At 39.5% G+C, this 25,197-nt stretch overlaps 1 protein-coding gene across 1 annotated transcript in view; it reads right to left on the minus strand.

Annotated features, from left to right (window-relative positions):
- Positions 1 to 25,197, minus strand: part of tbc1d22a (TBC1 domain family, member 22a) — a 328,538-nt gene that overhangs the window by 105,869 nt on the left and 197,472 nt on the right. Inside the window, 2 exon segments of the mRNA XM_051928637.1 lie at positions 3,018 to 3,113; positions 11,593 to 11,660. Of these exon segments, the coding sequence (XP_051784597.1) occupies positions 3,018 to 3,113; positions 11,593 to 11,660 (164 nt within the window).

Here is a 25,197-nt window from a genome sequence, read left to right on the forward strand (position 1 = left end):
AAGCAGGCACCCGAGAAATAAACTCCATATGGTAAACATTTTGTTGACCAGCACATTCTGATTTCAGCTGTTTGAATTACATCTTGATATACAAGAAGCACAAAGAAAGGCGGCACGCAAATCGCTTTCTATTTCTCACGCTTTATGCACCCGCACTCAGCTTGCTCTGTCACCGCAAATGCTGTGTGAACAGCCGCCCTCCGTCACCAGCCACCGTTCACTGGATGAGCATATGCGGGCAGCTCGTGGTGGTGACTTTCTGTTTTAGAGTTAAAACTTACAAGGGTTAAAAGACTAACGGCATGAATATTCATTCAATAATGAAAACTATAAATATTTTAGTAAATTATTATTTTATTTCAGTTAGTCTTTCCAGCTACTTTAATAGTTTTGTTTAGTTTTAGTTTTTTATTTCGGTTTTGTTAATTATTTTATTTCAGTTTATGAAAATGTTTTTTTAATAATAGTTTCAGTTTTGACTTTAGTTTTCGTTAACTATAATAACCTTGGTGTCAACCACCTTTAAAACACGTTTACAACCCTCTTTTACCTCTTCTCTGCCAAAAAAAAAAACCTAGAACTTCCTTAACAATTTCCTGCCCCCAGCATCCCAGTGGGTGCTATATTTAAGAGTAGCAAATCCCTCCCTCCACAGCACGCTGAACAGCCACCTTTGCATGGCTTTTTAGGACATAATCCCTTGGCAGTAATTTTCCAGACTGTTGTATATATATATATATATATATATATATATATATATATATATATATATATATATATATACAGTGGTGTGAAAAACTATTTGCCCCCTTCCTGATTTCTTATTCTTTTGCATGTTTGTCACACAAAATGTTTCTGATCATCAAACACATTTAACCATTAGTCAAATATAACACAAGTAAACACAAAATGCAGTTTGTAAATGGTGGTTTTTATTATTTAGGGAGAAAAAAAAATCCAAACCTACATGGCCCTGTGTGAAAAAGTAATTGCCCCCTGAACCTAATAACTGGTTGGGCCACCCTTAGCAGCAATAACTGCAATCAAGCGTTTGCGATAACTTGCAATGAGTCTTTTACAGCGCTCTGGAGGAATTTTGGCCCACTCATCTTTGCAAAATTGTTGTAATTCAGCTTTATTTGAGGGTTTTCTAGCATGAACCGCCTTTTTAAGGTCATGCCATAGCATCTCAATTGGATTCAGGTCAGGACTTTGACTAGGCCACTCCAAAGTCTTCATTTTGTTTTTCTTCAGCCATTCAGAGGTGGATTTGCTGGTGTGTTTTGGCTCATTGTCCTGTTGCAGCACCCAAGATCGCTTCAGCTTGAGTTGACGAACAGATGGCCGGACATTCTCCTTCAGGATTTTTTGGTAGACAGTAGAATTCATGGTTCCATCTATCACAGCAAGCCTTCCAGGTCCTGAAGCAGCAAAACAACCCCAGACCATCACACTACCACCACCATATTTTACTGTTGGTATGATGTTCTTTTTCTGAAATGCTGTGTTCCTTTTATGCCAGATGTAACGGGACATTTGCCTTCCAAAAAGTTCAACTTTTGTCTCATCAGTCCACAAGGTATTTTCCCAAAAGTCTTGGCAATCATTGAGATGTTTCTTAGCAAAATTGAGATGAGCCCTAATGTTCTTTTTGCTTAACAGTGGTTTGCGTCTTGGAAATCTGCCACGCAGGCCGTTTTTGCCCAGTCTCTTTCTTATGGTGGAGTCGTGAACACTGACCTTAATTGAGGCAAGTGAGGCCTGCAGTTCTTTAGACGTTGTCCTGGGGTCTTTTGTGACCTCTCGGATGAGTCGTCTCTGCGCTCTTGGGGTAATTTTGGTCGGCCGGCCACTCCTGGGAAGGTTCACCACTGTTCCATGTTTTTGCCATTTGTGGATAATGGCTCTCACTGTGGTTCGCTGGAGTCCCAAAGCTTTAGAAATGGCTTTATAACCTTTACCAGACTGATAGATCTCAATTACTTCTGTTCTCATTTGTTCCTGAATTTCTTTGGATCTTGGCATGATGTCTAGCTTTTGAGGTGCTTTTGGTCTACTTCTCTGTGTCAGGCAGCTCCTATTTAAGTGATTTCTTGATTGAAACAGGTGTGGCAGTAATCAGGCCTGGGGGTGGCTACGGAAATTGAACTCAGGTGTGATACACCACAGTTAGGTTATTTTTTAACAAGGGGGCAATTACTTTTTCACACAGGGCCATGTAGGTTTGGATTTTTTTTCTCCCTAAATAATAAAAACCATCATTTAAAAACTGCATGTTGTGTTTACTTGTGTTATATTTGACTAATGGTTAAATGTGTTTGATGATCAGAAACATTTTGTGTGACAAACATGCAAAAGAATAAGAAATCAGGAAGGGGGCAAATAGTTTTTCACACCACTGTATATAATTAGTCACACATGTTCGCATGGGAGGCAGACTATGGGCTTACCTGAGGGTAAAATGCCAGATCAGGGGCTGATGAAGTGCACTAATGTCTCCTCTCCTTCCTCTGCAGAACCATAGAAGAGAAGACTGACAACAACCTAACCAATTTCCACTTCCCTCTCCAGACCACTCCCTCCTGCTGACCTCACTTCCACCAATGCCCTGTTGGACCCTCCTCTTCGTTTCCGCTGCATAGAAATACAGACACTTGCCTTCCCCAGTCAGTTCCATTCAGGACTCAAGTCTTTTGAGACTACTCTATGGAGTTCATAGCTTCTGACAATATCAGGGTGGATCCTCAAACTTTTTCTTTGTTTCTGTGTTCTGTTTATATTATATATATATATATATATTATATATATATATATATATACACACACATACATACACAGTATATCTAAAAAAAATTGCCTAGTAAAAATCATCTTTAGTATACAGTGCCTGCCTTCCTAATACTAATGAATATGACATGTTTCAATAACTTGGGAAGTTAATAGTACATGCAGGATAAAGCTGAATTAATTAAACACACAGCAGCTGAGAGAAACTAAAAAAGAAACAAACAAAATACCTGAAAATCTTTTTCTTCCAGTATTTCTTTTCTCCACTGTACAAGAAATGCAGCACACACATATAAGTGGAAGTGTGAAAACCCCTCTGGCTCTGCCTATAACAAAGGAAGAATGCATCAGACATTATTATTTTTAACTGAAAATGTATTATAGTACAGTAAATGTTCCGTATTTGTATAATACAGTTTATTGTTTGCCAATTATGCAATTATCAGCAAATGTAATGAAAGATGTCTGTAAAAGACATAACTTAAAGACAAGCTCCCTCTTATGAGAGGTATTTTCTGCAAAAAAGAAAATGAAAATTATAAAATGAAAATGCAATCACTCTTTTGCAATTTCATTTTCAAGGTCTGAGCACAAGAATGCTGCAAAAATTAAAATTAAAATGAAATAACCACATTTGCGATTTCATTATCAATGTCTACACGCAGGAATGCTGCAAAAATTTTAATTAAAATGAAAAAAAAAAACAAAAAAAAAAAACATCTGCCACTTCATTTTCAGCCTGAACAGCAATGAACCTGCAAAAATGAAAAGTAAAACGCATTTCCACGTTGCATTTTCATTTTCAAGTTCTCAACATGTAAATAGTGCGGGTCAATGGATAGTGCTTTGCACCTCAATTTCCTGCAATTCTTTGTGTTTCATAGCTGTACAGCCACTTCAATCAATAGAATACTTCTGAATTCGACTGTGTTTAATTCACGTGATTTTGACCTTTTTACCTCCTTACTGCAATGAACTCTGCCCAGTGGCAGTGACCTTTCCAACTAGTGTAGCAAAAGGCAAGCAGTTCTTTAAGGACAGCTTGCCACGCAAAGAACTATGTAAAGAGCAGCGAATCCAGCTATTGAAGTGCTTGGTGCCGACTCTACAATATAATAGTACAAAAATACAAAGCATCCCTGTATCCACTTAAAGAGTCCTGTTTCCATGTAAATTATGACGTAGTAAAGGCTAATTTCTTTAATATTAAATATCGTAATTAAATACCATATTAAGTACTTCAGAACTATAGTTATGTGAGATGGTGTCGCTGTGAAGATGAAAATTACGTGCATTAAACACAGTCGAAGTGAGAAGTATTTTGTCTAGAATCTACATAGTGCTTTTAATCCTGGCAATCATAGTGCTGTTCAAGGCATATTCACAGCTTTGTGAGAACAGATATTGGATTCACCCTGTTCTGCAACAGAGTCTGCAGGACAATTCTGGACTCTCAGGCAGCATTCTGAAAACATTTCAGGATTACACACGAATGTCAATAAGTATAAAAGTATGTGATATTGTCTTTATCATATTTATGGAAGATTATTCTTACCACTACAAAAAATACTTTGCAATAAAACTGTTTTCTGCAAATGTTCAATTAGGTCATCTAATAACAGCTAGTGAGAAAGCACGTGCATAGTGTATAATTAAGTGAACAGGTGTTAACATACATTTAATCATGCAACTGCGAAGAGGTAAATTTAATTTCCCCAGTGTCACAAGGACCCAGTGAGTATCGCAGCAGCACAGAGTATAGGTAAGAAGCCAACATGTTGGACTTTACTTTAGGGCTAAATCAGATGGTGTGGTGAATAAAATTCAGGAGCAGAAACAAGAAAGTACCTGTTTAGTTTTAATTCTGTTATTGGATATAGATACAGTGGAACCTCGAGATACGATCACCTCTGTATACGAGAAATTCAAAATACGAGGAAAGTATGAGCGAAAAATTCAGATCTAAATACGAGCATTGGCTCGCGTAACGAGCCACGAGCCAGGCTGTGGGTATAGCTCGCGACTTAGCGAGGGGGGCGTGGTAGCTGTAGCGAGCCGCAGGGCGATCTGCGGTGTCTGCGTTTCTCACCTAAGTGCACAGGTGGGAAACTGCCCACATCCATGATTTGTCCTGTGGCTGATGGGCTGGGCAGGGTTGCCACCCGTCCTTTAAAATACGGAATCGTCCCGTATTTGAGAATGAAATTGCGCGTCCCGTTTTGAATCAATACGTATGCGTCCCAAATTGCGCGTCCCGTTTTGAATCAATACGTATGCGTCCCTTATTTTTTTGTATTAAAAGTGGTAACCCTAGCAGCTGCCATGTCTTCCCCGCATATATAGAGAAGCGCGAGCCGGTTAAGGGGGAGAAGAAGTAAAAGAAAACAGAGGAGAGGAGAGAGAACGGAGGTTGCAGGAGGAGGCAGGAATCCGCAGCAGTAGGAAGTCGGTGTGAGAGAGCGAGCGAGTACAGGCTCGCGTGTAGCTGAACAGGCGAGCCAAACAGCTGAAGCAGGACGGTGTAGAGAAGGTCAGCTGCATTAAGTGTCTCGCCTGTTGCAGAGCCCGCATGGAGAAGCAGGTGAGACGCTAACAGAGAAGAAGCACCGGGGATTGTCATCTGTTTTTTTGAAGACTGCTTCCTGTTGACGTTTTAACCTCGTGTTAAAGGATTGTTATTCTTGTGTATTTTAAACCTCCACTTCACAACTGTTTTAAGGATTATTTATTTAAAGATTTATTGAATGCTCTACTGCACTTTGGACACCTGTTTTGATTCTTTTAATAATCAGTTATATTATTTACAGTGTTATTTATTAAAGGTAGACTACAGTATATATAATTTATCAGTGTTATTTGTTAGGAAAATAGATTTTTATGTTAATATATTTGGGATGCGGAACGGATTAACTGGATTTCCATTATTTTCAATGGGGACGTTTGTTCTAGATACGAGAAATTCGCTATGCAAGCTCAGTGCTGGAACGAATTAAACTCGTATCTAGAGGTTCCACTGTATTTTGAAAGGACAGAAAAAGGAGATGGATGTTATTGGCTTTACAGCACATGAAAGACCAAACTTAATTTCTTAATTGAGAAATATTACTGACACATTCACATTCAGTGTTAAAACAGATTGTCATCTACAGTTAAGCACACTCACTATTATAGATTAATTCATAAATACATGGGCAGAACATGTGCTACAACTCTGTATCTTAAAACATCTCTACTAAACTTATCAAACTTCAGCTTGATTAAAATTAAATGTATACTTATAATATTTGTTCAATTTTGTCACAGCTACATGTAAAACTTGATATGTCCCTTAATAGCTGTCACCAGATGACCAAAGCATGTGGATGAGTGACAACACCAGCATTTTTTGGTCCTAGTTTCAATGCGCTGTTTCACTCCAGGCCCATCCAGGAATAGGATGTGACTTGTACAAAAAACCTGAAAAAACGCTGTATGATGTTTCTTTGTTTATAACCACTGCATTACAAGATTTGCCGCTGCTAAAACCCTTAGGTGTGAATAGTGTCACTGAGAATAATGGCAAAAAAGGGCAAATAACTTTATAGCAGTTTATAAGCATTCTGACCCGGCGCTAAAATGGTAGAAAAATGCTTTGGTGTGAATGGCCTTTTAGAAATGTACAAGAAAAATAATATCACTGGAACTGAGCATCAAACCACAAATAAACTAAATAAATGGAATGTCTCAGGCAAAAACAAGACAAAGCTTTACATATTTTAAAGAGAAGAGTCCGATGTGTTTCATATGCTCAATGCACTGACTTATCAATATACCAGGCCCGACATTTTACCAGTTCTTCTGAAAAAAATGAAAATGCCATTTACAAACCTTAACCAAGAATATTTTGGAAATCACTTCAGAGAGTCAAAAGACCTAATAACTAGAAAGTTGCCAATGTGAGATTAAGGAGATAAACTGAATCTCTGTAATTATACTATACACTAATAACACTTACTTCCAATTTTGTATAACTATGGAAACTACAAACAGAAATAAAAATAAAACTACTTGCATGACAATTACATATGAAATAATAGTAAGCATTGGTTCATCAGAACAAGATCATGACAAACCAGCGTGTTACACTTTGTTGAAAAGAAATCTGTAAATAGTAGTGAAAAAAGCATTAAACATGGCATACTGCATTTAAATATTCAAAAATCCTCTAACACGGTTCTATTTTAAACATTTATTTTGAAACTAGAAGCCAGTGATGACAGAGGTAACTTATAAACCTGGATTTCAAGTTGGTTAATAGGCCATACTTAAAGAGGACAGATAAAAGAAGAATTCTCTAGGGGCAGGATTACCAGTGGAGTCACTATACTTTTTATTTCATATTTATGACACAGATTCTGAATAAGATAGTAAACGTGTCAGATTCAGAGATAAAACTAAAATTGGAGGGAGAGCCACTAAACAATTTACCGATAAAATCTTCAAAACATGTTTTGGAAAATGCAGTGTAATGTAAAAAAATTCTTTAAGTGCTACATGCAGTTAAAAGAAACACTAAAGACAAGAATGATGATGCTGACTTACAGGAAGTAATAAGTGAAAATTATTTAGGGGTTTACTTTGATACTATATTTTAATTGTTTAATCAATGTGCAAAAACAAAGAGACAAATAAAATGTTAGGATATATTGTAAAAACAGTTGAAAATTATGGGTTATTATGCTCAAAGTGTATAATTCACTAGTGGAACTGCATTTGCAGTGCTGGACGAGGTTTGAGAAATTAGAAACAAGAATGACATAGTGGAACTAAACATTGTGCAGAGGAAAATCAATCAACTGCATTTACTGTGACAGGGTACGCAAATTAAAAAACTTTTTAAATTCAGGTAGACGCCGCATTATTTCAGTTAAATTGTGAATCACAATCTCAAGGACACTGCCGTAAATTAAGGAGAAGTTCATTTGAGTCCAAGGTTAGGAGGTACTTCTTTACACAAAGAGTCTTGGGAATCTAGAATAAGTTTCTAAGTCAAGTAGTTGAATTGAAAAACCGTAACAACTTATAAAATGCATCTAGTTGTAATAAGACAACGTAACTAATAGCTAAGCAAAACCAACTTAACAGATTCAAAGGTCTTATCCTATTTGTTTGACTTCTTAATCTCAGTATGGCTGCAATTCTTAAAAGTAAAACATTGCCACAGAAACTGCTGGAGACAGTCAGTTCCTTCCTTGTGTTTCATGTGTTTGTCTCTTCTTGTCTTGACTATTGCAATCCATTATACATTGGAGTTAAGCAGTCATCCCTTGCTTGTCTTAATCTACTTCAGAACGCTGCTGCCAGGCTTCTAACAGGCACATGAAAACAGAATCACATCATACCAGTCTTAATTTCTCTTCACTGGCTTCCTGTTTTCTACAGGATTGAGTTTAAAATGTTACTGTTTTGTTCCTGAAATTATCCCCCTTTTATCTTACTGATCTCTTATACCCTTACTTCATGAACACTTAGGTCCTCTGACCAGATGTTATTGGTCATGCTTTTTCAGTAGCTGCCCCCAAGCTTTGGAATAGTCTGCCTTTTTATATTAGTCAGTGCCAACTTTGGTCACTTTTAAATCCCATTTTTAAGCCTATCTTTTAAATTTGCCTTTTAAAGCCTTTGTCTTTTAAATTTGTATGTAAGTATTTATTTATATATATATATATATATATATATATATATATATATATATATATAAGGGTGGCACTTAAAAATAGGTTTAAAAATTGTTAAGGTCTCAACCAATTTTTAGTTGTGAAGTGCTTGCTGTCTGTTTCCATAAACTTTTATGGATTTAAAAAAAATATAGTGGTGTCTCATTCAACTTGAACTAGTAAAGCTTCGCCAGCTTTCGGTGTTGTTTCAACTTCAGATGTTGGTTCTACTACTGTGCTAACTGCAGGTAAATTATGATACTTGTTACTTATTTTTTAAAATATCCGTTCAAATTTACTTCATCACTATTGCCTGCCATTTTGTTGTTTACTCTTTGTAACAACTACAGTAATTTAGTGGCTTTACAGTAATTTGCTTGTTGAATGTGATTGGGTGAGTTTTTAATTTGTGAACTTTTTACAAGTTGTTTCTTAACTACTAGCATCTATATATATAATTCACTAAGCATCCGCCAGCGTAAGCAAGACACCCATGAAGCATGCAGGACGGAGCCATGCCCACCAACTCTAAGTTCATTGGATACGACGACAACTTGCAGAGCCACGCCCACCAACTCGGACGCAGCAACTCACAAAACAGGGCGTCATTCGCGTTCGTCTCTGCTACACTCCACATGCACCTCTGAGCCATGTTGACTTTTCATTATTCTTTTCGGTTATGATGCACAACCGCGTCCACCATCGCAAAACTGTTTTACACGCCATGGTCTTAGAGTTGGTGGGCAGGTCTCCGTGAGTTGCTCTTGCGAGCGGGCACATGACCAGGCGGTGTGTATGCTTCGAGAACGAGGGTGGACTCGGCAGGACCATCTAAGAAGAGGCATGTTTGTCGCGGATGTGAATCGCTGTATGCAGCGTGTAAAACAGTTTGTTTGTCGCGGATGTGAATCGCTGAATGAGCGTTGCAACGGCGGTCCTCCAATTGTCAGTCACGGACAATTGTATGTTGCCCTCTCCAGAGTTCCATCTTTTCATTCACCTACAGTCGTATCCTCAAACCCACCCCATTTGGACAACTGTGTCTTTCAGGAAGTGTCCACTCATCAATACATAATTATGCGGCGTACTTGGACGCAACAACTCACCAATCACCGCGTCAGTCGGGTTCGGCTCTGCTACGGTCCCACATGCACCTCAGAACCACGTTGACTTTTCCTTATTCCTTTCGGTTACGACGCACGGCCGCGTCCTCCATCGCAAACTGTTTTACACGCTGCATACAGCGATTCGCTTCTGTGACAATCATGCTTCTTCTTAGATGGTCCTGCAGGAACACGGAAAACGTTTGTCCACATGCACCTCAGAACCCACGTTGACTTTTCATTATTCCTTTCAGTTACGACGCACGACCGTGTCCTCCATCGCAAACTGTTTTACACGCTGCATACAGCGATTTGATTCCGTGACAAACATGTTTCTTCTTAGGTGGTCCGCAGGAACACGGAAAACGTTTGTCTACAAAATCTATATATATAATTCACTAAGCCGACAGAACAGGCAAGACAACTATGGGATACGCACGATATAGCCATGCCCGCCAACTCACAGAGACCCATCCACCAACGCTAAGACGATGGGATACACGACAACTCACACAGCCACGCCCGCCGACAACACAGAGCCATGCCCACCAACTCTAAGACCATAGACCTGCCCACCTGACTGTTACCAGCGTGTAAACCATCGCAGCTTTTAACTCACAAACTGCAACAACTCACCAAACGTGTAAAACCATCGCGGCTTTTAACTCACAAACTGCAACAACTCACCAAACAAGGACACCCTGTTTCTCGAGGCATTCACACTGCCGGAAGACAACCATGGGATACGCAAAAAATAGCCATGTCAGTCAACTCACAAAGCCCAGCCCACCAACTCACACCCACGTCCACCCATGCTCTCAAGGCATTCACAGTGCCTGCTCATGTGCCCGGACGCAACAACTCACCCCACACAAATTTTGCTTAATTTGACTCAACACGGGAAACCTCACCTGGCCCGGACACGGAGAGGATTTACAGATTGATAGCTCTTTCTCAATTCTCTGGGTGGTGGTGCATGGCCGTTCTTAGTTGGTGGAGCGATTTGTCTGGTTAATTCCAAAAACGAATGAGACTCCCTACTGCTAAATAGTTACGCGATCGCCAACCGGTTGGCGTCCAACTTCTTAGAGGGACAAGTGGCTTTCAGCCATGTGAGATTGAGCATTAACAGGTCTGTGATGCTCTTGATGTCCGGTACTGCACGCGCGCTACACTGAATGGATCAACGTGTGTCTACCCGGCGCCGACAGGTGTGGGTAAGCCGTTGAACCCCATTCATGATGGAGACCGGGGCTTGCAATTGTTCCCCACGAACGAAGACTAGTAAGTGCGGGTCATACGCTCGCACTGATTACGTCCCCTGCCCTTTGTACACACCCCCCCTCGCTACTACCATGGTCGGTTGACTTGGTGGATTATATATAGAAAAGCTGCCGGAACCGCAAAGAACAATAAAAATAAAACGTGGCTCAGAGGTGCATATGGACTGTAGCAAACAAAAGCGTTGGGGGTCGGGCACATGAGCAGGCAGTGCGTACTGAACGATGATTGTATGTTGGTTCGTAGTGTGCATTGTTGCAATGTTACTTTTCTTGGTGGTTTATTAAATTACGGATTTTTCAAATGTTCATATTTTTCCCCTGTGCTTAAAAAATCATTAAAAAAGCGGCGTTATTATGCGGTGTATGCTACGCCGTGGGTTGGCTAGTTTACAATATTCTATGGTAATTTGTTCTTATTTTACATCCTCTATACTTATTACTTAAGCTTACTGAACAATTATAATTGAGGTCAATGTTTTCTATGTCTTCTTGGCAATTTGCTTGTGTTTGAAATTTTCTTTACACCAGTTGTTTTGTTTGCTTTTCTAGTAATTACATGATGGCAAGTTTGTCTGCACCTTTGACATGTAGCCAGAGTACAATGCAGCTGGTTGGTGAGCCAATTGCTCATATAAGTGGTCATAAGCTGCCATCCAATGGAGATGTTATCTGATGCTGTTTCTTCAATCATCATGTTGAAAATAAAACTATCAAGGAAGCTACCTCTGATGTTTCTGCTGACATAGAAATGTTGTGGCAGAAGGCATGAATTCCAACAAAGGCCAAACAGCCTGAAATTTCAATAGTGGACAATCTTATCAGTGGCACAAGTTGCTGAAGGGGAAGTCTCCACGATCACAGCCACAAGACATGAAGAAAAACCTGTTTGTGCAAGAATTAAACAATCTGTTCGACATTGCACATGCAGATGCAATGCAGCTTATCAGAATAGATGATGACAAGAACTTTCTGGAAGCACAGAGAGAAAAGGGCTGCAGAGGGTTTATGGCTGGTGAGGATACAGTTTTTGCTGGTGTGGAGGAATGCAAAGAAAAACAAGAAGCTGCTGTGAAGTCATACAGAAGTGAAAGCACCACAAGTCAGAAACAGAAAATTAGAAATTTGGTAGGTATAAATTTACAATTTTTAGAAAAAAAAATAAAACAATCTATATTCTGCTGTCCAAATGTAATGCTTTACAAGATAATCCACTGCTTAGGCCAGGGGTGTGCAAAGTCATAGAGGGCCACAGTGGCTGCAGGTTTTTGTTTCAACCCAGTTGCTTAATTAGAAAACAATCCTTGCCAATAATTAAATTTCATGGCTTGTTAGTGCTTTAATTCTGCCATGTCAGGTCAGTCTCATATCCTAGATTTTTTTCCATTCTAAGGATATCATAAAAATGATTTGAAGTCTAAAACGGAGGAGCAATTCTCAGTATTTCAATTTTTTCTCTTCACTTTCCTTCAAAGTATTTCAGTAAACCAAATAGCGCACGATAAATACACATAGGTATAAATGGTAACAAGCTAAATAAAGAACTGCTGCTTTCCTTTGTCATCTATATATATAAAATCCCTATGTGCGTCCAGGTGTCCGTGTGTGGGGTGTCTTCTGATGAAGTGCGCAATGCGCGGGGCACGGTGCGATGCGCAATATTACTGTCAGAGAAAGTTAGAGGCGTTTTACGGAAATACAAACCAGTATTACTGCGAGAGGAAATTAAAGGTACACAATACAGTGACGCATATTACAGCCACATACAAAGCCAGTATTACTGTCAGAAGAGATTAAAGGCATATTACCGACGCGCACGCCTGTATTACCGACAGAGAAAATTAAAGGTATATTACGGACGTACAAGCGAGCGGACGTACAAGACGGTATCCTTCAATAAGGGCGTGCACAGGCATCCTTCAATAAGGGCGCGCACAAAAAGGCGAGCCTCAAAAGGGCGACCTCAATTGGGCGCAGCAAATAAAGGCGCGCGTAAATAAAGATATGCACCTTTGTTGCTCTTCATATATTCCAGAGCCATTTGAACTAAATTATCTACGAACGCCTTTATTCGCCGCGCTCAATTGAGGTCGCCCTTTTGAAGCTCGCCTTTTTGTGCGCGCCCTTATTGAATAGAGCCGTACAAGACAGTATTACTGTCACAGAAAATTAAAGACACACAATACACGGTGGCAGCCCATGAAGAACGGTCAGCTTAGCAAGTAAACATCAACAAAAGAAAGGCTGAAAGAAAAAAATACGACCAACAAAAAGAATGAGGTCAAAGTCCCTTGCCATTTAATATAGACTGTTCCTACTAATGTTTATGCACTACTGTTCTAGCGTCCGTTATTGTAACGAGCTAAATGACTAGTTTGCATCTAATTGCTAACAATGAGCAATTAAAAACTGAGAATACAGCTGTTTAAGACTAAAATAAGCAATAAGAGTTCAAAATCTTAACGCGCGAGACAACTAAAATGAAGCAGAAGTGTTACTTGAGCAATAAGTGCTCCTTATTAGGCCACAGGGTTGGAACAAAAACCGTGCAGCCACTGCGGCCCTCCAGGAACGACTTTGCTTACCCCTGGCTTAGACTGTAGTTTATCCCTTATTATTAATAATATGGTATTCTCTGTTCACGTGTAACTATGCAAGTCTATTGATTTTATCATTAAAACACCCATAAGTATGCTATTAAAATTGGAACAAAAAAATCATTTCTTTGAAGTTAAGCATAACTAGAATTTGGAAAATTATTTAAAGTTGGTAAAAATCGCTTAGCGCCTTTCTCTCTATTATAATAAAAAAAATACTGGGACAAGATGATACTTTAACATCCCGCGAGACGAGACTTTGTGCCAAGAGCTCCAACCACGCATGGGACCAGAAATAAAAGACAAAGAGTAGATGACAAAGTAGAATGTCGTAAAGAATTCAAAAATGTTGGCGTGATACACATGCAAAGCAGGTTAGAGATAAGCAATAATTAAAGTACTAAAGTTTGAAAGTCTCTAAAAGATGATAGTAAAGATTGCATTAGCGCAAACAAACAGAAATTATTATTCAGTGAAATAAGGGAACAGTGAAAAGAGATCGAATATGTCGTTTGGATTTAAACAAGTCGGAGACTTGTAGATCATCTAATTCGTGTTGCCATCAGGGAAAAGTAGTGTTTCTTCCCAATGAAGAGGTGTATCCATGAAAATTAAAAGATTTGCTGTTTGGTGAAAGTGAAATCCACATATGTGAGCAGCAGAGACACAAAGTGGCTGGCGCATAGCGCAGGCTAGGGGTGTTGGCAAGCGAAGCCCCCTAGTTTTATAATGAAATTATAATAAGTAACAAAAACTGCAACAGCAAAAGCAGTATAAGAGAGAAAGAGAGCGAGAGAGATGGCTTTACAGTATAACCAGTTAAAAATAAATTTAAAATAACCATTAATGGTCTAAGATGAAAATTTAAATGTTGACTTTATTGTCTTACTTTACAAGGTCCCAGGAATTTTAAAGAGTACGGTAGGATAAATTGGCGTATATATTCAGAGATCTAAATTAACACAGAGTATTTATTACTGATTGGTACTGAAAATGTATGACCCAGAAATTGTAGCTGAGAATTTGTAAGGAAAATTCTACAAGAACCACTTTACTGATATCAAAACAGAAATGCCATATATACTATAAGGTGTACATGTGTGTGTGTATATGTATGTTTAAAAATCAAATCAGTTATAAACTAATCTTTAATTAGATTTAGGATGATCTTTAAGCGCAACAGAATTGCAAAATAAGAAGCCCTCTAAAGAAATGCCTAGTGTATGGGATGCTGAACACACAAGCAGTTCCACACTGGGGACAACAGGAACACCCTGGCACAGAACACTGTATTCTGACGGTTGAGTGTAGATGGGATATATACATGTACTTTGAGAGACCATACGATAAGTTATTCAGTTTTGTAATACAGGTTGGGACAAGCCAAAAAGAAAATGTTAACCCAAGATTAAGATAGAAATAAACATGTCAGACAATACAGAAATGTGCATGTGCAGATGGCAAACAGATAATTATCCATCCATTTTCCAACCCGCTGAATCCGAACACAGGGTCACGGGGGGTCTGCTGGAGCCAATCCCAGCCAACACAGGGCACAAGGCAGGAACCAATCCCAGGCAGGGTGCCAACCCACCGCAGAACAGATAATTAGGAGATGAGAAATGAGAGCAGATATCCTTTAATGTATCATATGTTAAACTCATATAAATCAGTAATGTGACAGTCCAGGTTTCTTTATTTCATCTGATTATCTGTGTAACTCCCAAGGAAAGGTCACTCTTACATAAAATTAAAAACCTAAACTTAACAAACAGCATTTTATTAATTTTCAGGTTGCTTTCTTGGTGATACCTCGTAACCCAGGCTGTCAGTTTCTTTACGCACATTCCAAACCTGTTAACTCCGATTCAAACTTACTAGGAAACAGGGTGTGTGACAGCATCGGGGTTGATAGGGCTGTAATCAAACATGTGTACAGTACATCAATGGATTTTAGAACATACTTAGTCGACCTAGAGAGTAAAATCTGCCTAACCTACAAGTCATTTAGATGCAAAATATACCCAAAGTACCTGGAGAAAATGAAAATAATGGAATAATATATAAAGTGCAGAATATTAAATGTGAATAGAATATTTAATACAGTTCAATTACAGAATAATTCAACTATCCTAAGGAGAATTTACTAGCTTTATCGCTGATCTAATAATTTAAAATATCTGGTTGACACTGTAATTTTGGCAATACAAATCTTGGTTTTAAAAGCCATCAAAAATACAGTTCATACAGGTACAAACATAAGTACAAAATATTAATATATATGATAGACAGCTGGCAGCTCAACCCGGCTGGGATGCCCATAGAGTGGAAGGATGGGGGAAGGCAACCTTTTGGGACACTACTTCCCCCAAGACATTAGATGACAGCTTCCATGCAGTGTAGCAGTGCCACGGATTCCCACAGGGCACCATGGGACATGTAGTGTTATACAACAGCCCTGCTGGATACTGTGGGTGCCGCCAGGGGACACTGCGAGAGAACCTGGGGAGTCATGTCTTCCCCATAGCCTGGTAGTACGAAGACACAAGGATGGAAGCCCTGAAGTACTTCTGGGCTGATTAAAGAACTTAAGTTCTCCTTCTGACGCGGAAGTGCTAGCAAGTCATGCGAGAGGAAGAACAGAAGCACTTTTGGGTCAAGGACTATTTAAAGTACTGCAGAAGAACCAGCAGGCAAGCCAGAGGTTGGGAGGAGGTGGACAAAAAGAGAAGAATTATTTATTATTGTGCTTTGTGATTTACTTGCCTGTGTTATTGTGGCTGTGGTGTTTGGGGAGCACTGTTTAAGGAAAAAAAAAGATCTTTTTAGTGCTTTTACTCTGTGTCCTACATGTCTGTCTGTTGGGTTTAAAAGGTGAACAGTGCCACCTAGCGTCCACATCTGGTAGTAGTCGGCAGGATTTTCTGGCCGTCTGATTGGCAGAAAAGCTGTTTTAAAAATTTTGTGGTGAGTGGAACCCCCAAAAACCCACCAAGATTTTTGCACGTTTCTTTTGTTTTTTCCCTTTTCTTTTGTTCCAAGCCCGTTGTACTGAGAATGGGGAGAAAGTCTGGAAAAAACAATGGAAAGATTCCCAAGACCCAGACAATGGATGACGGCGAGTGTCTGTGGACATACCTGGAGGGAAGCGAGGAGGACAGGGCAAGCGATATGACCCACGGAAAACCCAGCCAATACAAAAATGGGATTACCGTCAGGGGAGTAATGCGAAGGACAGACTCTGCATCATAATCAAGGGACGGTTGAGTTTCAGAGGTATGTGCCGCTAAAGCATATGAGTTGCTGGAAAATATTTTAGTTGCTTTTCAGATGCCCGTTTCTTCAAAGCGGAAAGTACGGCGCTTAACTTATCCTACATCTCACCTGGGCAAGATGTCGACGATGGACGGGTCCAACCGATCTAGCCCCTTGAATCTGGGGATCCTATTTGATGAGAGCGGTCATGTGGATTACCCCTGGGAAGGCTGGGAAAACAAACTGCTGGAATAATAAATCGCCAGGGTTCGATGAAGGCCCAGCTACCTCACAAAGAAGGAAAACACGGGTGAGTTTCCTCTTTAATTTTTCTTAGGGGCGATCTGACGGATGCTGGCAACAAATTGATATCGTTGAAGCGGATCAATCCTATCCGCGATTGTCCGGAGCAATCTCTCTCAGAGATTTCGCCACTAAAACTGACGGAGCCTCAACCGGATGTTGCCGTCACATTCGACTCCCAGGTAGTAGATGGATACCCCCGAACTTCTTGCCAACAATCGTCGGAAAAGCCCAAAGAGCTAATCAACCTGGACAGGCTTAAGAAGTTGGTGGAGCCGTTGTTAATGCTATGTTCTGTCCTGGCAATATTGAGACTGCAATCAGGGAGGTCAAGAAGCTGGCAAAAGACCCAATGAGAGCACTAAGGCAGTACCTTCGGCTGATGGGCTTAAAAACCATAAATAAAATAAATTCAGCTATATAGGTGGGTGAACGCTGTATAGTAAATCATAAGGGAGTGCAGTGTGAATTGATCCCTGATCCAAATGAGGGGAATCGAGTAACACTCACTCCAACAGCTGTGTTCTGTACCTCTGATGAGTTTACCCAGGCTACACCACGAGTCTCAGAGACTGCTACTTCAGACTGTGGAGGTCAGGCCGGGGAACAGAAATGGGAATGCAAGTGCGAAATGGACTCTGATAATGCTGAGGAGATCCACCAAGCACCTCATTCCTACAACAACGGGTGAAACTGAGGAGATGTTTCCCCAGTCAGAGCCTGGGTCTTATGGGAGACATCGATTAATGTGAACCAACTCTGTGTTGCACTAACCCCTCGTAGGACTGGACGCTGCAACAGGTAGGTCTCCGCTGAGGGGGGAGATATGTAGATGTCACATGGGCTGGATGGGTATCCCGGCTAGGAGAGGGAGCAGACCTGGAAGGAAGGACTGGAAAGGGTGGACGAACAGTTCATTAAAAAGAAATCGCTGGGGGATTTTTGTTCCCCAGCACACTAGATGGCAGCAGCCCTGATTATCGGCGCCCAGTAGGAAGTCAGCAGGGCATGGTGGGAAATGTAGTCCGGCAGGGCAGCCCTGCTGGGGTCACGGGGTACCGCAAGAGGGTGCTGCAGAGAGACAAGCTCCCTACTGTGATGGACTTCTGTGTGACCCGGAAGTACTTTGATCAGGTGCTCGCCCTGGCACCAGAAGTACTCTCAGATCTGTAATAAAAGGGACCGCAATCCCTTACCCAGGCAAGTCAGAGCTGGGAGGTAGAGAGGCAACAATTGACTGGAGAAGCATAGTGCAGTAGTGATGAAAATTATTGTGAGGAGAAAATACCTGTGTTTTTGTGCTTATTGTGATATATTTGAGAGGAGTTGGTTAATAAATCAACCTTTATTTGAACCTGGTACTGTGCTTGTGTGTTCATGTTGGGGTTTGGGCTTGCTGACGCCCTGGTTTCCTTCATAATGCATTTAACAAGCTTTAGGTTTTTATTGGGTAAACACTTGTGAAAATGTAATTTTGTTTATGAAAAAAAAACTTAAAACACACTGAAGAAAATGAGCAAAAAAAAAAAAAGCCTTAATATCAGGGACATGACTGACATTTATTTCCTAATCTTAGTTCACCTCTGTTATAGCTCGTCTTTATTTGAAAACTAACAGTGTCAAATCAGGAGGACCGTGAACTTGACTGAGACAATAAAAACTGAAATAAAAAAAAAAAAAAAATGCTAACCTTTACAAGTACCCTACGTTTACACCGGCTGTTACAGACTCAAACCAAATGTATGTTTTTATTGTATAATAGCAACAATAAGAGCAGCTCACTACTCAAAACGTTTCTTTTGAGACGTGGGGAAGCTCAAACCGGCGACCCTTTGAATAGGAGTCAGCAGCTCTCACCACTGTACTACTGAAGAAGTCGTTACAACTACACTCACTAACCCAATTTCATTTTCTTCAGTTATAATCTTGAATAAAAGCGCAGTTTGTTTCTGCTATATTTATACCTTTTGTAAAAGTGCTTATTTGATATTTGGACTTCAGTCTTTACACATTACACACTTCAAGTCTACATTTTGTCGTTAGTACTAAAACATGGAAAAAGTTTGTCTTTTAGGTATGTGTTCAACATTTCTTAATTTCCTGTCATCCTACACTTACATAGATCTTTGTAGACATCGGAACACATGTGAAATGCAATGTGTTCCAAATAACAATATATTTTTTTTAGCCTATACAGCTCTAGGTACTACTTCACTCCCTGATAATACCAGACTTGAGCTGGGAGAGCGATTTTTGCACTTTTTTGTAGCAGTGGGAGAATGGGATAGTAGGCTGCTTTGGACTTAGACACTTTTACAAGACAAAAGAGACGCTGACGGAGAGGTGCAAGTGGATTTAAGGTGGGCTGATTTATGAGTTTTTTTTCGCAAGCTTTGGTAATTCTAGTGTTAAAGAGTTAGGAAGCCTGGACTAACTAGTTTTCTACCCTTAAGAGTTTCACTGATAAGGAAAGCAATATCTGGGCCAATTTTATGTCTTGTTTCATTTCTTGCTTGCTTGTTTGTTTGGGCACTACAGAAAATACTAGACTGGGGGGGCTGAGCTTGCATGAACTGTCTCACTGGTGATTGTTACAATCCACACTGTAAAGTAACTGAGCTGGGTAGGGGATTGTGTGTGAGCTGTTTCTTTGGTGAATGGCTTCAGGAAGTGTTCAGGGTGTGGTGAGTCAGGAACTGCAAAGAGCTAATAAAGCGGGAGACCTGCAAAGGCATGCTTCTCTAACTCTCACCATGAAGAGAAAGACCACCACTCTTGCCATGAAGACAACTGTCTTGGAAGTCATACTGTGCCAGTAACATTTGGAGAGACAATGACATGAACAGACCTTTTGGTGGGCAGTGGCTCACAAAGGCTAGAAGGGGGCACTTACTGGTCAGAATTTGTGAAAATTTTAATTCCTGAACAAAAATTAGCGCCTACTATTATTTCTGTGTTTTAAATTTCACTAGAAATTTTGATGGTACATCAGCAGTATTCTAATATTCACAAACCTTAGCAAAAATATTTGTCCAAAGATTGCTCATTTTGCCAGATTATCAGAAAACACATTAGTCCCACTCTACCAAATACGATGAAAGAGCAAATAAAAGAAATTCTGATATAATTACATGAAATACCAAATAGAACGTAAAAGCAAGTGTATCATTTTACAGCACAATTTTTTTTAACTAAACTGATAAAACTGCTTTGAATTTTTATAAAAGCTTTAGGATTTATGAAAAAGCCAAGCACAATAAAAAAAAAATGAAAAAGGTGGCAAAAGAACAGACTGAAGTGCCACAAACCAAATATCAACATTTATAATGCATGATGAGTTGTTCTTGCTGAGGATATGGTAATAATATAACTTTGAATGTGCAGGAGAGAGAATACTCACTGACATTCACACATTCTAATCAATCTGTAAATACATGGGAAAAACATGTAGACCTTGTGCAGACCCTGGTGCTATGAGGAAGGAATGAAATCTCTGTGCTACCTGGGAGAAGCCGGCATATAAAAAAGATCTGCGAGACTAGGGTGGTTGGGAGGTGATGGTGGTGTATTGGTAGACAATTCTGCTTGGTTTTGGTGTGTGCAGACAAAGCACTTAGACAACACTTCAGATGCTTTTCTCCGCTGTCAGAGTCCAATGGCCCTGATGCATAGTACCTAACAAGGAGGCAGGGGAAAGAGTTGGCATAACGGGTTGCCTCTGACCCTGGGTGAGCAGATTAACATGGAGCCGGGCGGCATGCATGAGCAGGCAAGATGATGAAGACGAGTCGTGGTGGAAGGAGCTGCCAAGCTTATAATCGTTAATAAAAACTATTACTAAAAAAAACCCCATTTTCGTTAATAATTAACCAAACCAAAATGAAAAACTAAAACTAACTGAAACTGTTAATGTGGCTGGAAGACTAACTGAAATAAAATAATTTATAAAAAACATTTTCATTGTTTGTTTACAACCAGACTTACTCATTGGGATAACCTGGGCTACAGCGGCCATAAAAAGAATAAAAATACATTCATAAATGTTTACTTTGTTTTTCAAATATTCCTGCTGCTAGAGCTGGCTAATTGGAGTCTTTTTCAACACCCTTTTCAGTTATCTCTGAAATAAGTCTTCCATCACCAGCTGCAAGCACACTGTCATCCAGTGAAACTGTGGGAAGTGAAGGACAGCAGGAATTGGCGCATTACTTGTGGTGACAGGGCAAGCTGAATAAAGATGTTCAAAACGTTGGAAGAATAAGCAAGTAACTGTGTGATAATAGTTCTAGTGTTAGTAAAAGCACACCAAGCTGATGATTATGCTGGTAAACTGTGTGATGCAACTTCTGATTGCTCATGCATCATAAAATAGAAGTATCAGATACACGTAATCCTTTACAGAACTTTAGTCTGCTTACAAGAGACAGCACATTATTTATAACTATGAATGAGCCCAACATACAGTAGTAAAACATTAACCAATAAAGCAAACACACACTAATAGGCAAATTTTCAGGCTTTCTTATGTGGTCTGATGTCCATTATGACAAGCTGAGCAGGGATTTCTTTGCTCTCCTGTACATTAAGGTGTAACTGAAAATGCCTGAAGCCTGAAATGTGCTAGACAACAAAGCCTTACTATATGGAAAATCGCAAGTGAATATGTTTCAGTTTATTTCTCAGGTGTCTGCATTTGGCAGACAACAATTCACCTGGTCATATTGCACAGGAAGTATCCTTTTTGAAAATAAAACGTGCACTAATAGAGAAACTCACTAGGTTATGTGTGAGCATCACATTGTTGTTTGACTAATCAGTTATTCTTTAAAAATGTCATTTACCAATGAAGCATATAAATAAACTTTGTAGAATTCCTGAGGTAGCAGTGTTTCTAATAAACTACAGATAACCTTTATTGGTACCTTAACAAATGTGAAAGAGAACCTGCGAACTGGAGAAAAACTATACTTGCCTATTTTGTTTTTTTTTTTTCACTTATTTTTTAATTTTCTTCATAAGTTTACATGCAGAGCATAAAATAACTGATACTGAGAAAATAATTTGGGGCAGAAAAATTTTTATGAATATTTTTCTCCTATGTTTTGAATCTCTTTTCTCAGACTATATATACATATACATACAGTTAGGTCCATAAATATTTGGACAGAGACAACTTTTTTTCTAATTTTGGTTCTGTACATTACCACAATGAATTTTAAATGAAACAACTCAGATGCAGTTGAAGTGCAGACTTTCGGCTTTAATTCAGTGGGGTGAACAAAACGATTGCATATAAATGTGAGGCAACTAAAGCATTTTTTAACATTTTTGTACACACACACACCACACACATATATATTATATAGACATACAGTAATCCCTCCTCCATCGCGGCGGTTTGCGGTTCCAGAGCCACCCGCGAAATAAGAAAATTCCGCGAAGTAGAAACCATATGTTTATATGGTTATTTTTATATTGTTCATGCTTGGGTCACAGATTTGCGCAGAAACACAGGAGGTTGTAGAGAGACAGGAAACGTTATTCAAACACTGCAAACAAACATTTGTCTCTTTTTTCAAAGTTTAAACTGTGCTCCATGACATACACAGATGACAGTTCTGTCTCACAATTATAAAGAATGCAAACATATCTTCCTCTTCAAAGGAAACAGAAAGGAAAGCAAACAAATCAATAGGGCTGTTTGGCTTTTAAGTATGCGAAGCACCGCCGTTAAAAAGCTGTTGAAGGCGGCAGCGCTCACACCCCCTTCCGTCAAGGAGCAGGGAGTAGGAGAGAGAGAGAGACAGACAGAGAAAAACAAAGTCAAAAATCAATACGTGCCCTTCGAGCTTTTAAGTATGCAAAGCACCGTGCAGCATGTCGCTTCACGAAGCAGCTGCACACAGAAGGTAGCAACGTGAAGATAATCTTTCAGCATTTTTAGGACGAGCGTGCCGTATCGTCTAGGGTGTGCGAACAGCCCCCCTGCTCTCACCCCCTATGTCAGGATCAAGAAAGTCAGCGCAAGAGAGAGAGAGAGAGAGAGAGAGAAAGTAAGTTTGGTAGCTTCTCAGCTCATCTGCCAATAGCGTCCCTTGTATGAAATGAACTGGGTAAACCAACTGAGGAAGCATGTTACCAGAAATTAAAAGACCCATCTGTCCTCAGAATCCGCGAACCATCAAAAAAATTTTCCGCGATTATATATTTAAATATGCTTCATATAAAATCCGCGATAAGTGAAGCCGCGAAAGGCAAAGCGCGATATAGAGAGGGATCACTGTATATACATATATATTATATATATATATATATACATACACACATCACACACACATATATACTACACACACATATATATATATATATATATATATATATATATATATATACATACACAGCTCACACACACACATATATATATATATAGATATATATATATATATATATATATATTTATAATAGTATACTATATACTAGCAAAATACCCGCGCTTCGCAGCGGAGAAGTAGAGTGTTAAAGAGGTTATGAAAAAGAAAAGGAAACATTTTAAAAATAACATAACATGATTGACAATGTAATTGTGTTGTCATTGTTATGAGTTTTGCTGTCATATATATATATAGCAAAATACCCGCGCTTCGCAGCGGCGAAGTACTGCTTTAAAATTTTAAATAATAAACTGAGGGAAATTATACCAATAATTATTTGTTAAGGATCTCTTTGTATACCATGTTGTCAGTTCGCCCATCCGGTTGTAATATGACCAAGTTGTGCGCTGAGCTTACTCTTGAGCATGCAACGTATACTTGGCCATGTGAAAAGCAAATCAAGAACAGCAAGACCGCGCCAGCTGCGGAGCTCAGCTTGGAGCGAAATGAAGTGAATGAAATGAGGTGAATGGGAGGGGAGATGATCACGTGACTCCCAACACCCGCCTTAACTCTCCACCTCTCCACAAACACACAAACACAGTCTCTCGGATCCCAACTCTCCTTTATATCTATACATATTAATAAAAGGCAAAGCCCTCACTGACTCACTGACTCACTCATCACTAATTCTCCAACTTCCTGTGTAGGTGGAAGGCTGAAATTTGGCAGGCTCATTCCTTACAGCTTACTTACAAAAGTTAGGCAGGTTTCATTTCGAAATTCAAAGCGTAATGGTCATAACTGGAACATATTTTTTGTCCATACACTAATGGAGGAGGCGAGTCACGTATCGCGCCATCACGCCTCCTACGTATCACGTGAACTAAAAACAAGGAAGAGATTTACAGCACGAGTCGCACGTGGGAACGAAGGTAAATGACGTTAATTTTTGACTGTCTTTTAATAGTGTGTAAGCATACATATTAACACATGTGCAATTAAACGTGTGCATTTACGGGGTGATTTCTCAGGCTTAAAAGCTCACCTTTTATCAAACGCGGGAACAAAGGTAACTGACGTGTTCACTGTCTTTTAATACTGTGTAACCATACATATTACACATGTCAATTAAACGTGTGCATTTACGGGGTGATTTCTCAGGCTTAAAAGCTCGCCTTTTACTAAAAAGGTAAATGCAAAACTATTTTCAAGCATTCTATGATCTGCTTCTCACAACTGAAGGCACCGTGGCTGATGTTACGTCACTTGCTGGCCAACCATAAGCTTTACCTGGTGGTTAACCGGACACTCACTTCACTCCCTTTCGGGAATCGAAGCTCTGAGATTTTCTTTTGTTCTTAATTAAAATTTAAAAGCAATACTTCACCGCTGCTAAGCCCCTCTAGCACTGACGTCCGAGGTATGATTACCGTAAGCAAGTGCAGTGAGTGTGTAATTACATTCACGGCATTCGTAGTCTGATTCACAATCTGATTGTATGGGTGGTTACCTACGAGGTAACGCTTATACTTGGCCACCAAGTCAGGTCGAAGTGATCACTCGAGTAAACGCAGCTTCACAAAAAAACAGATCCTTAACAAACTGTTATTAGTATATTTTCCCTCAATTTAAAAACGTTTTATTTTCTTCTTAATAAAAAATTAAAAGCGGTACTTCGCCGGTGCGAAGCGCGTGGATTTGACCGACTGACTCATACAGACATATTCATGAGTGCAGGTACTTCGGAAAGAAAGCACCGTGTAAACCTAAAGTTTAAATTAACTTCATAGACCTACAAAAGG

Source organism: Erpetoichthys calabaricus, chromosome 1, assembly GCF_900747795.2.
Source record: "Erpetoichthys calabaricus chromosome 1, fErpCal1.3, whole genome shotgun sequence".
NCBI lineage: Eukaryota > Metazoa > Chordata > Cladistia > Polypteriformes > Polypteridae > Erpetoichthys > Erpetoichthys calabaricus.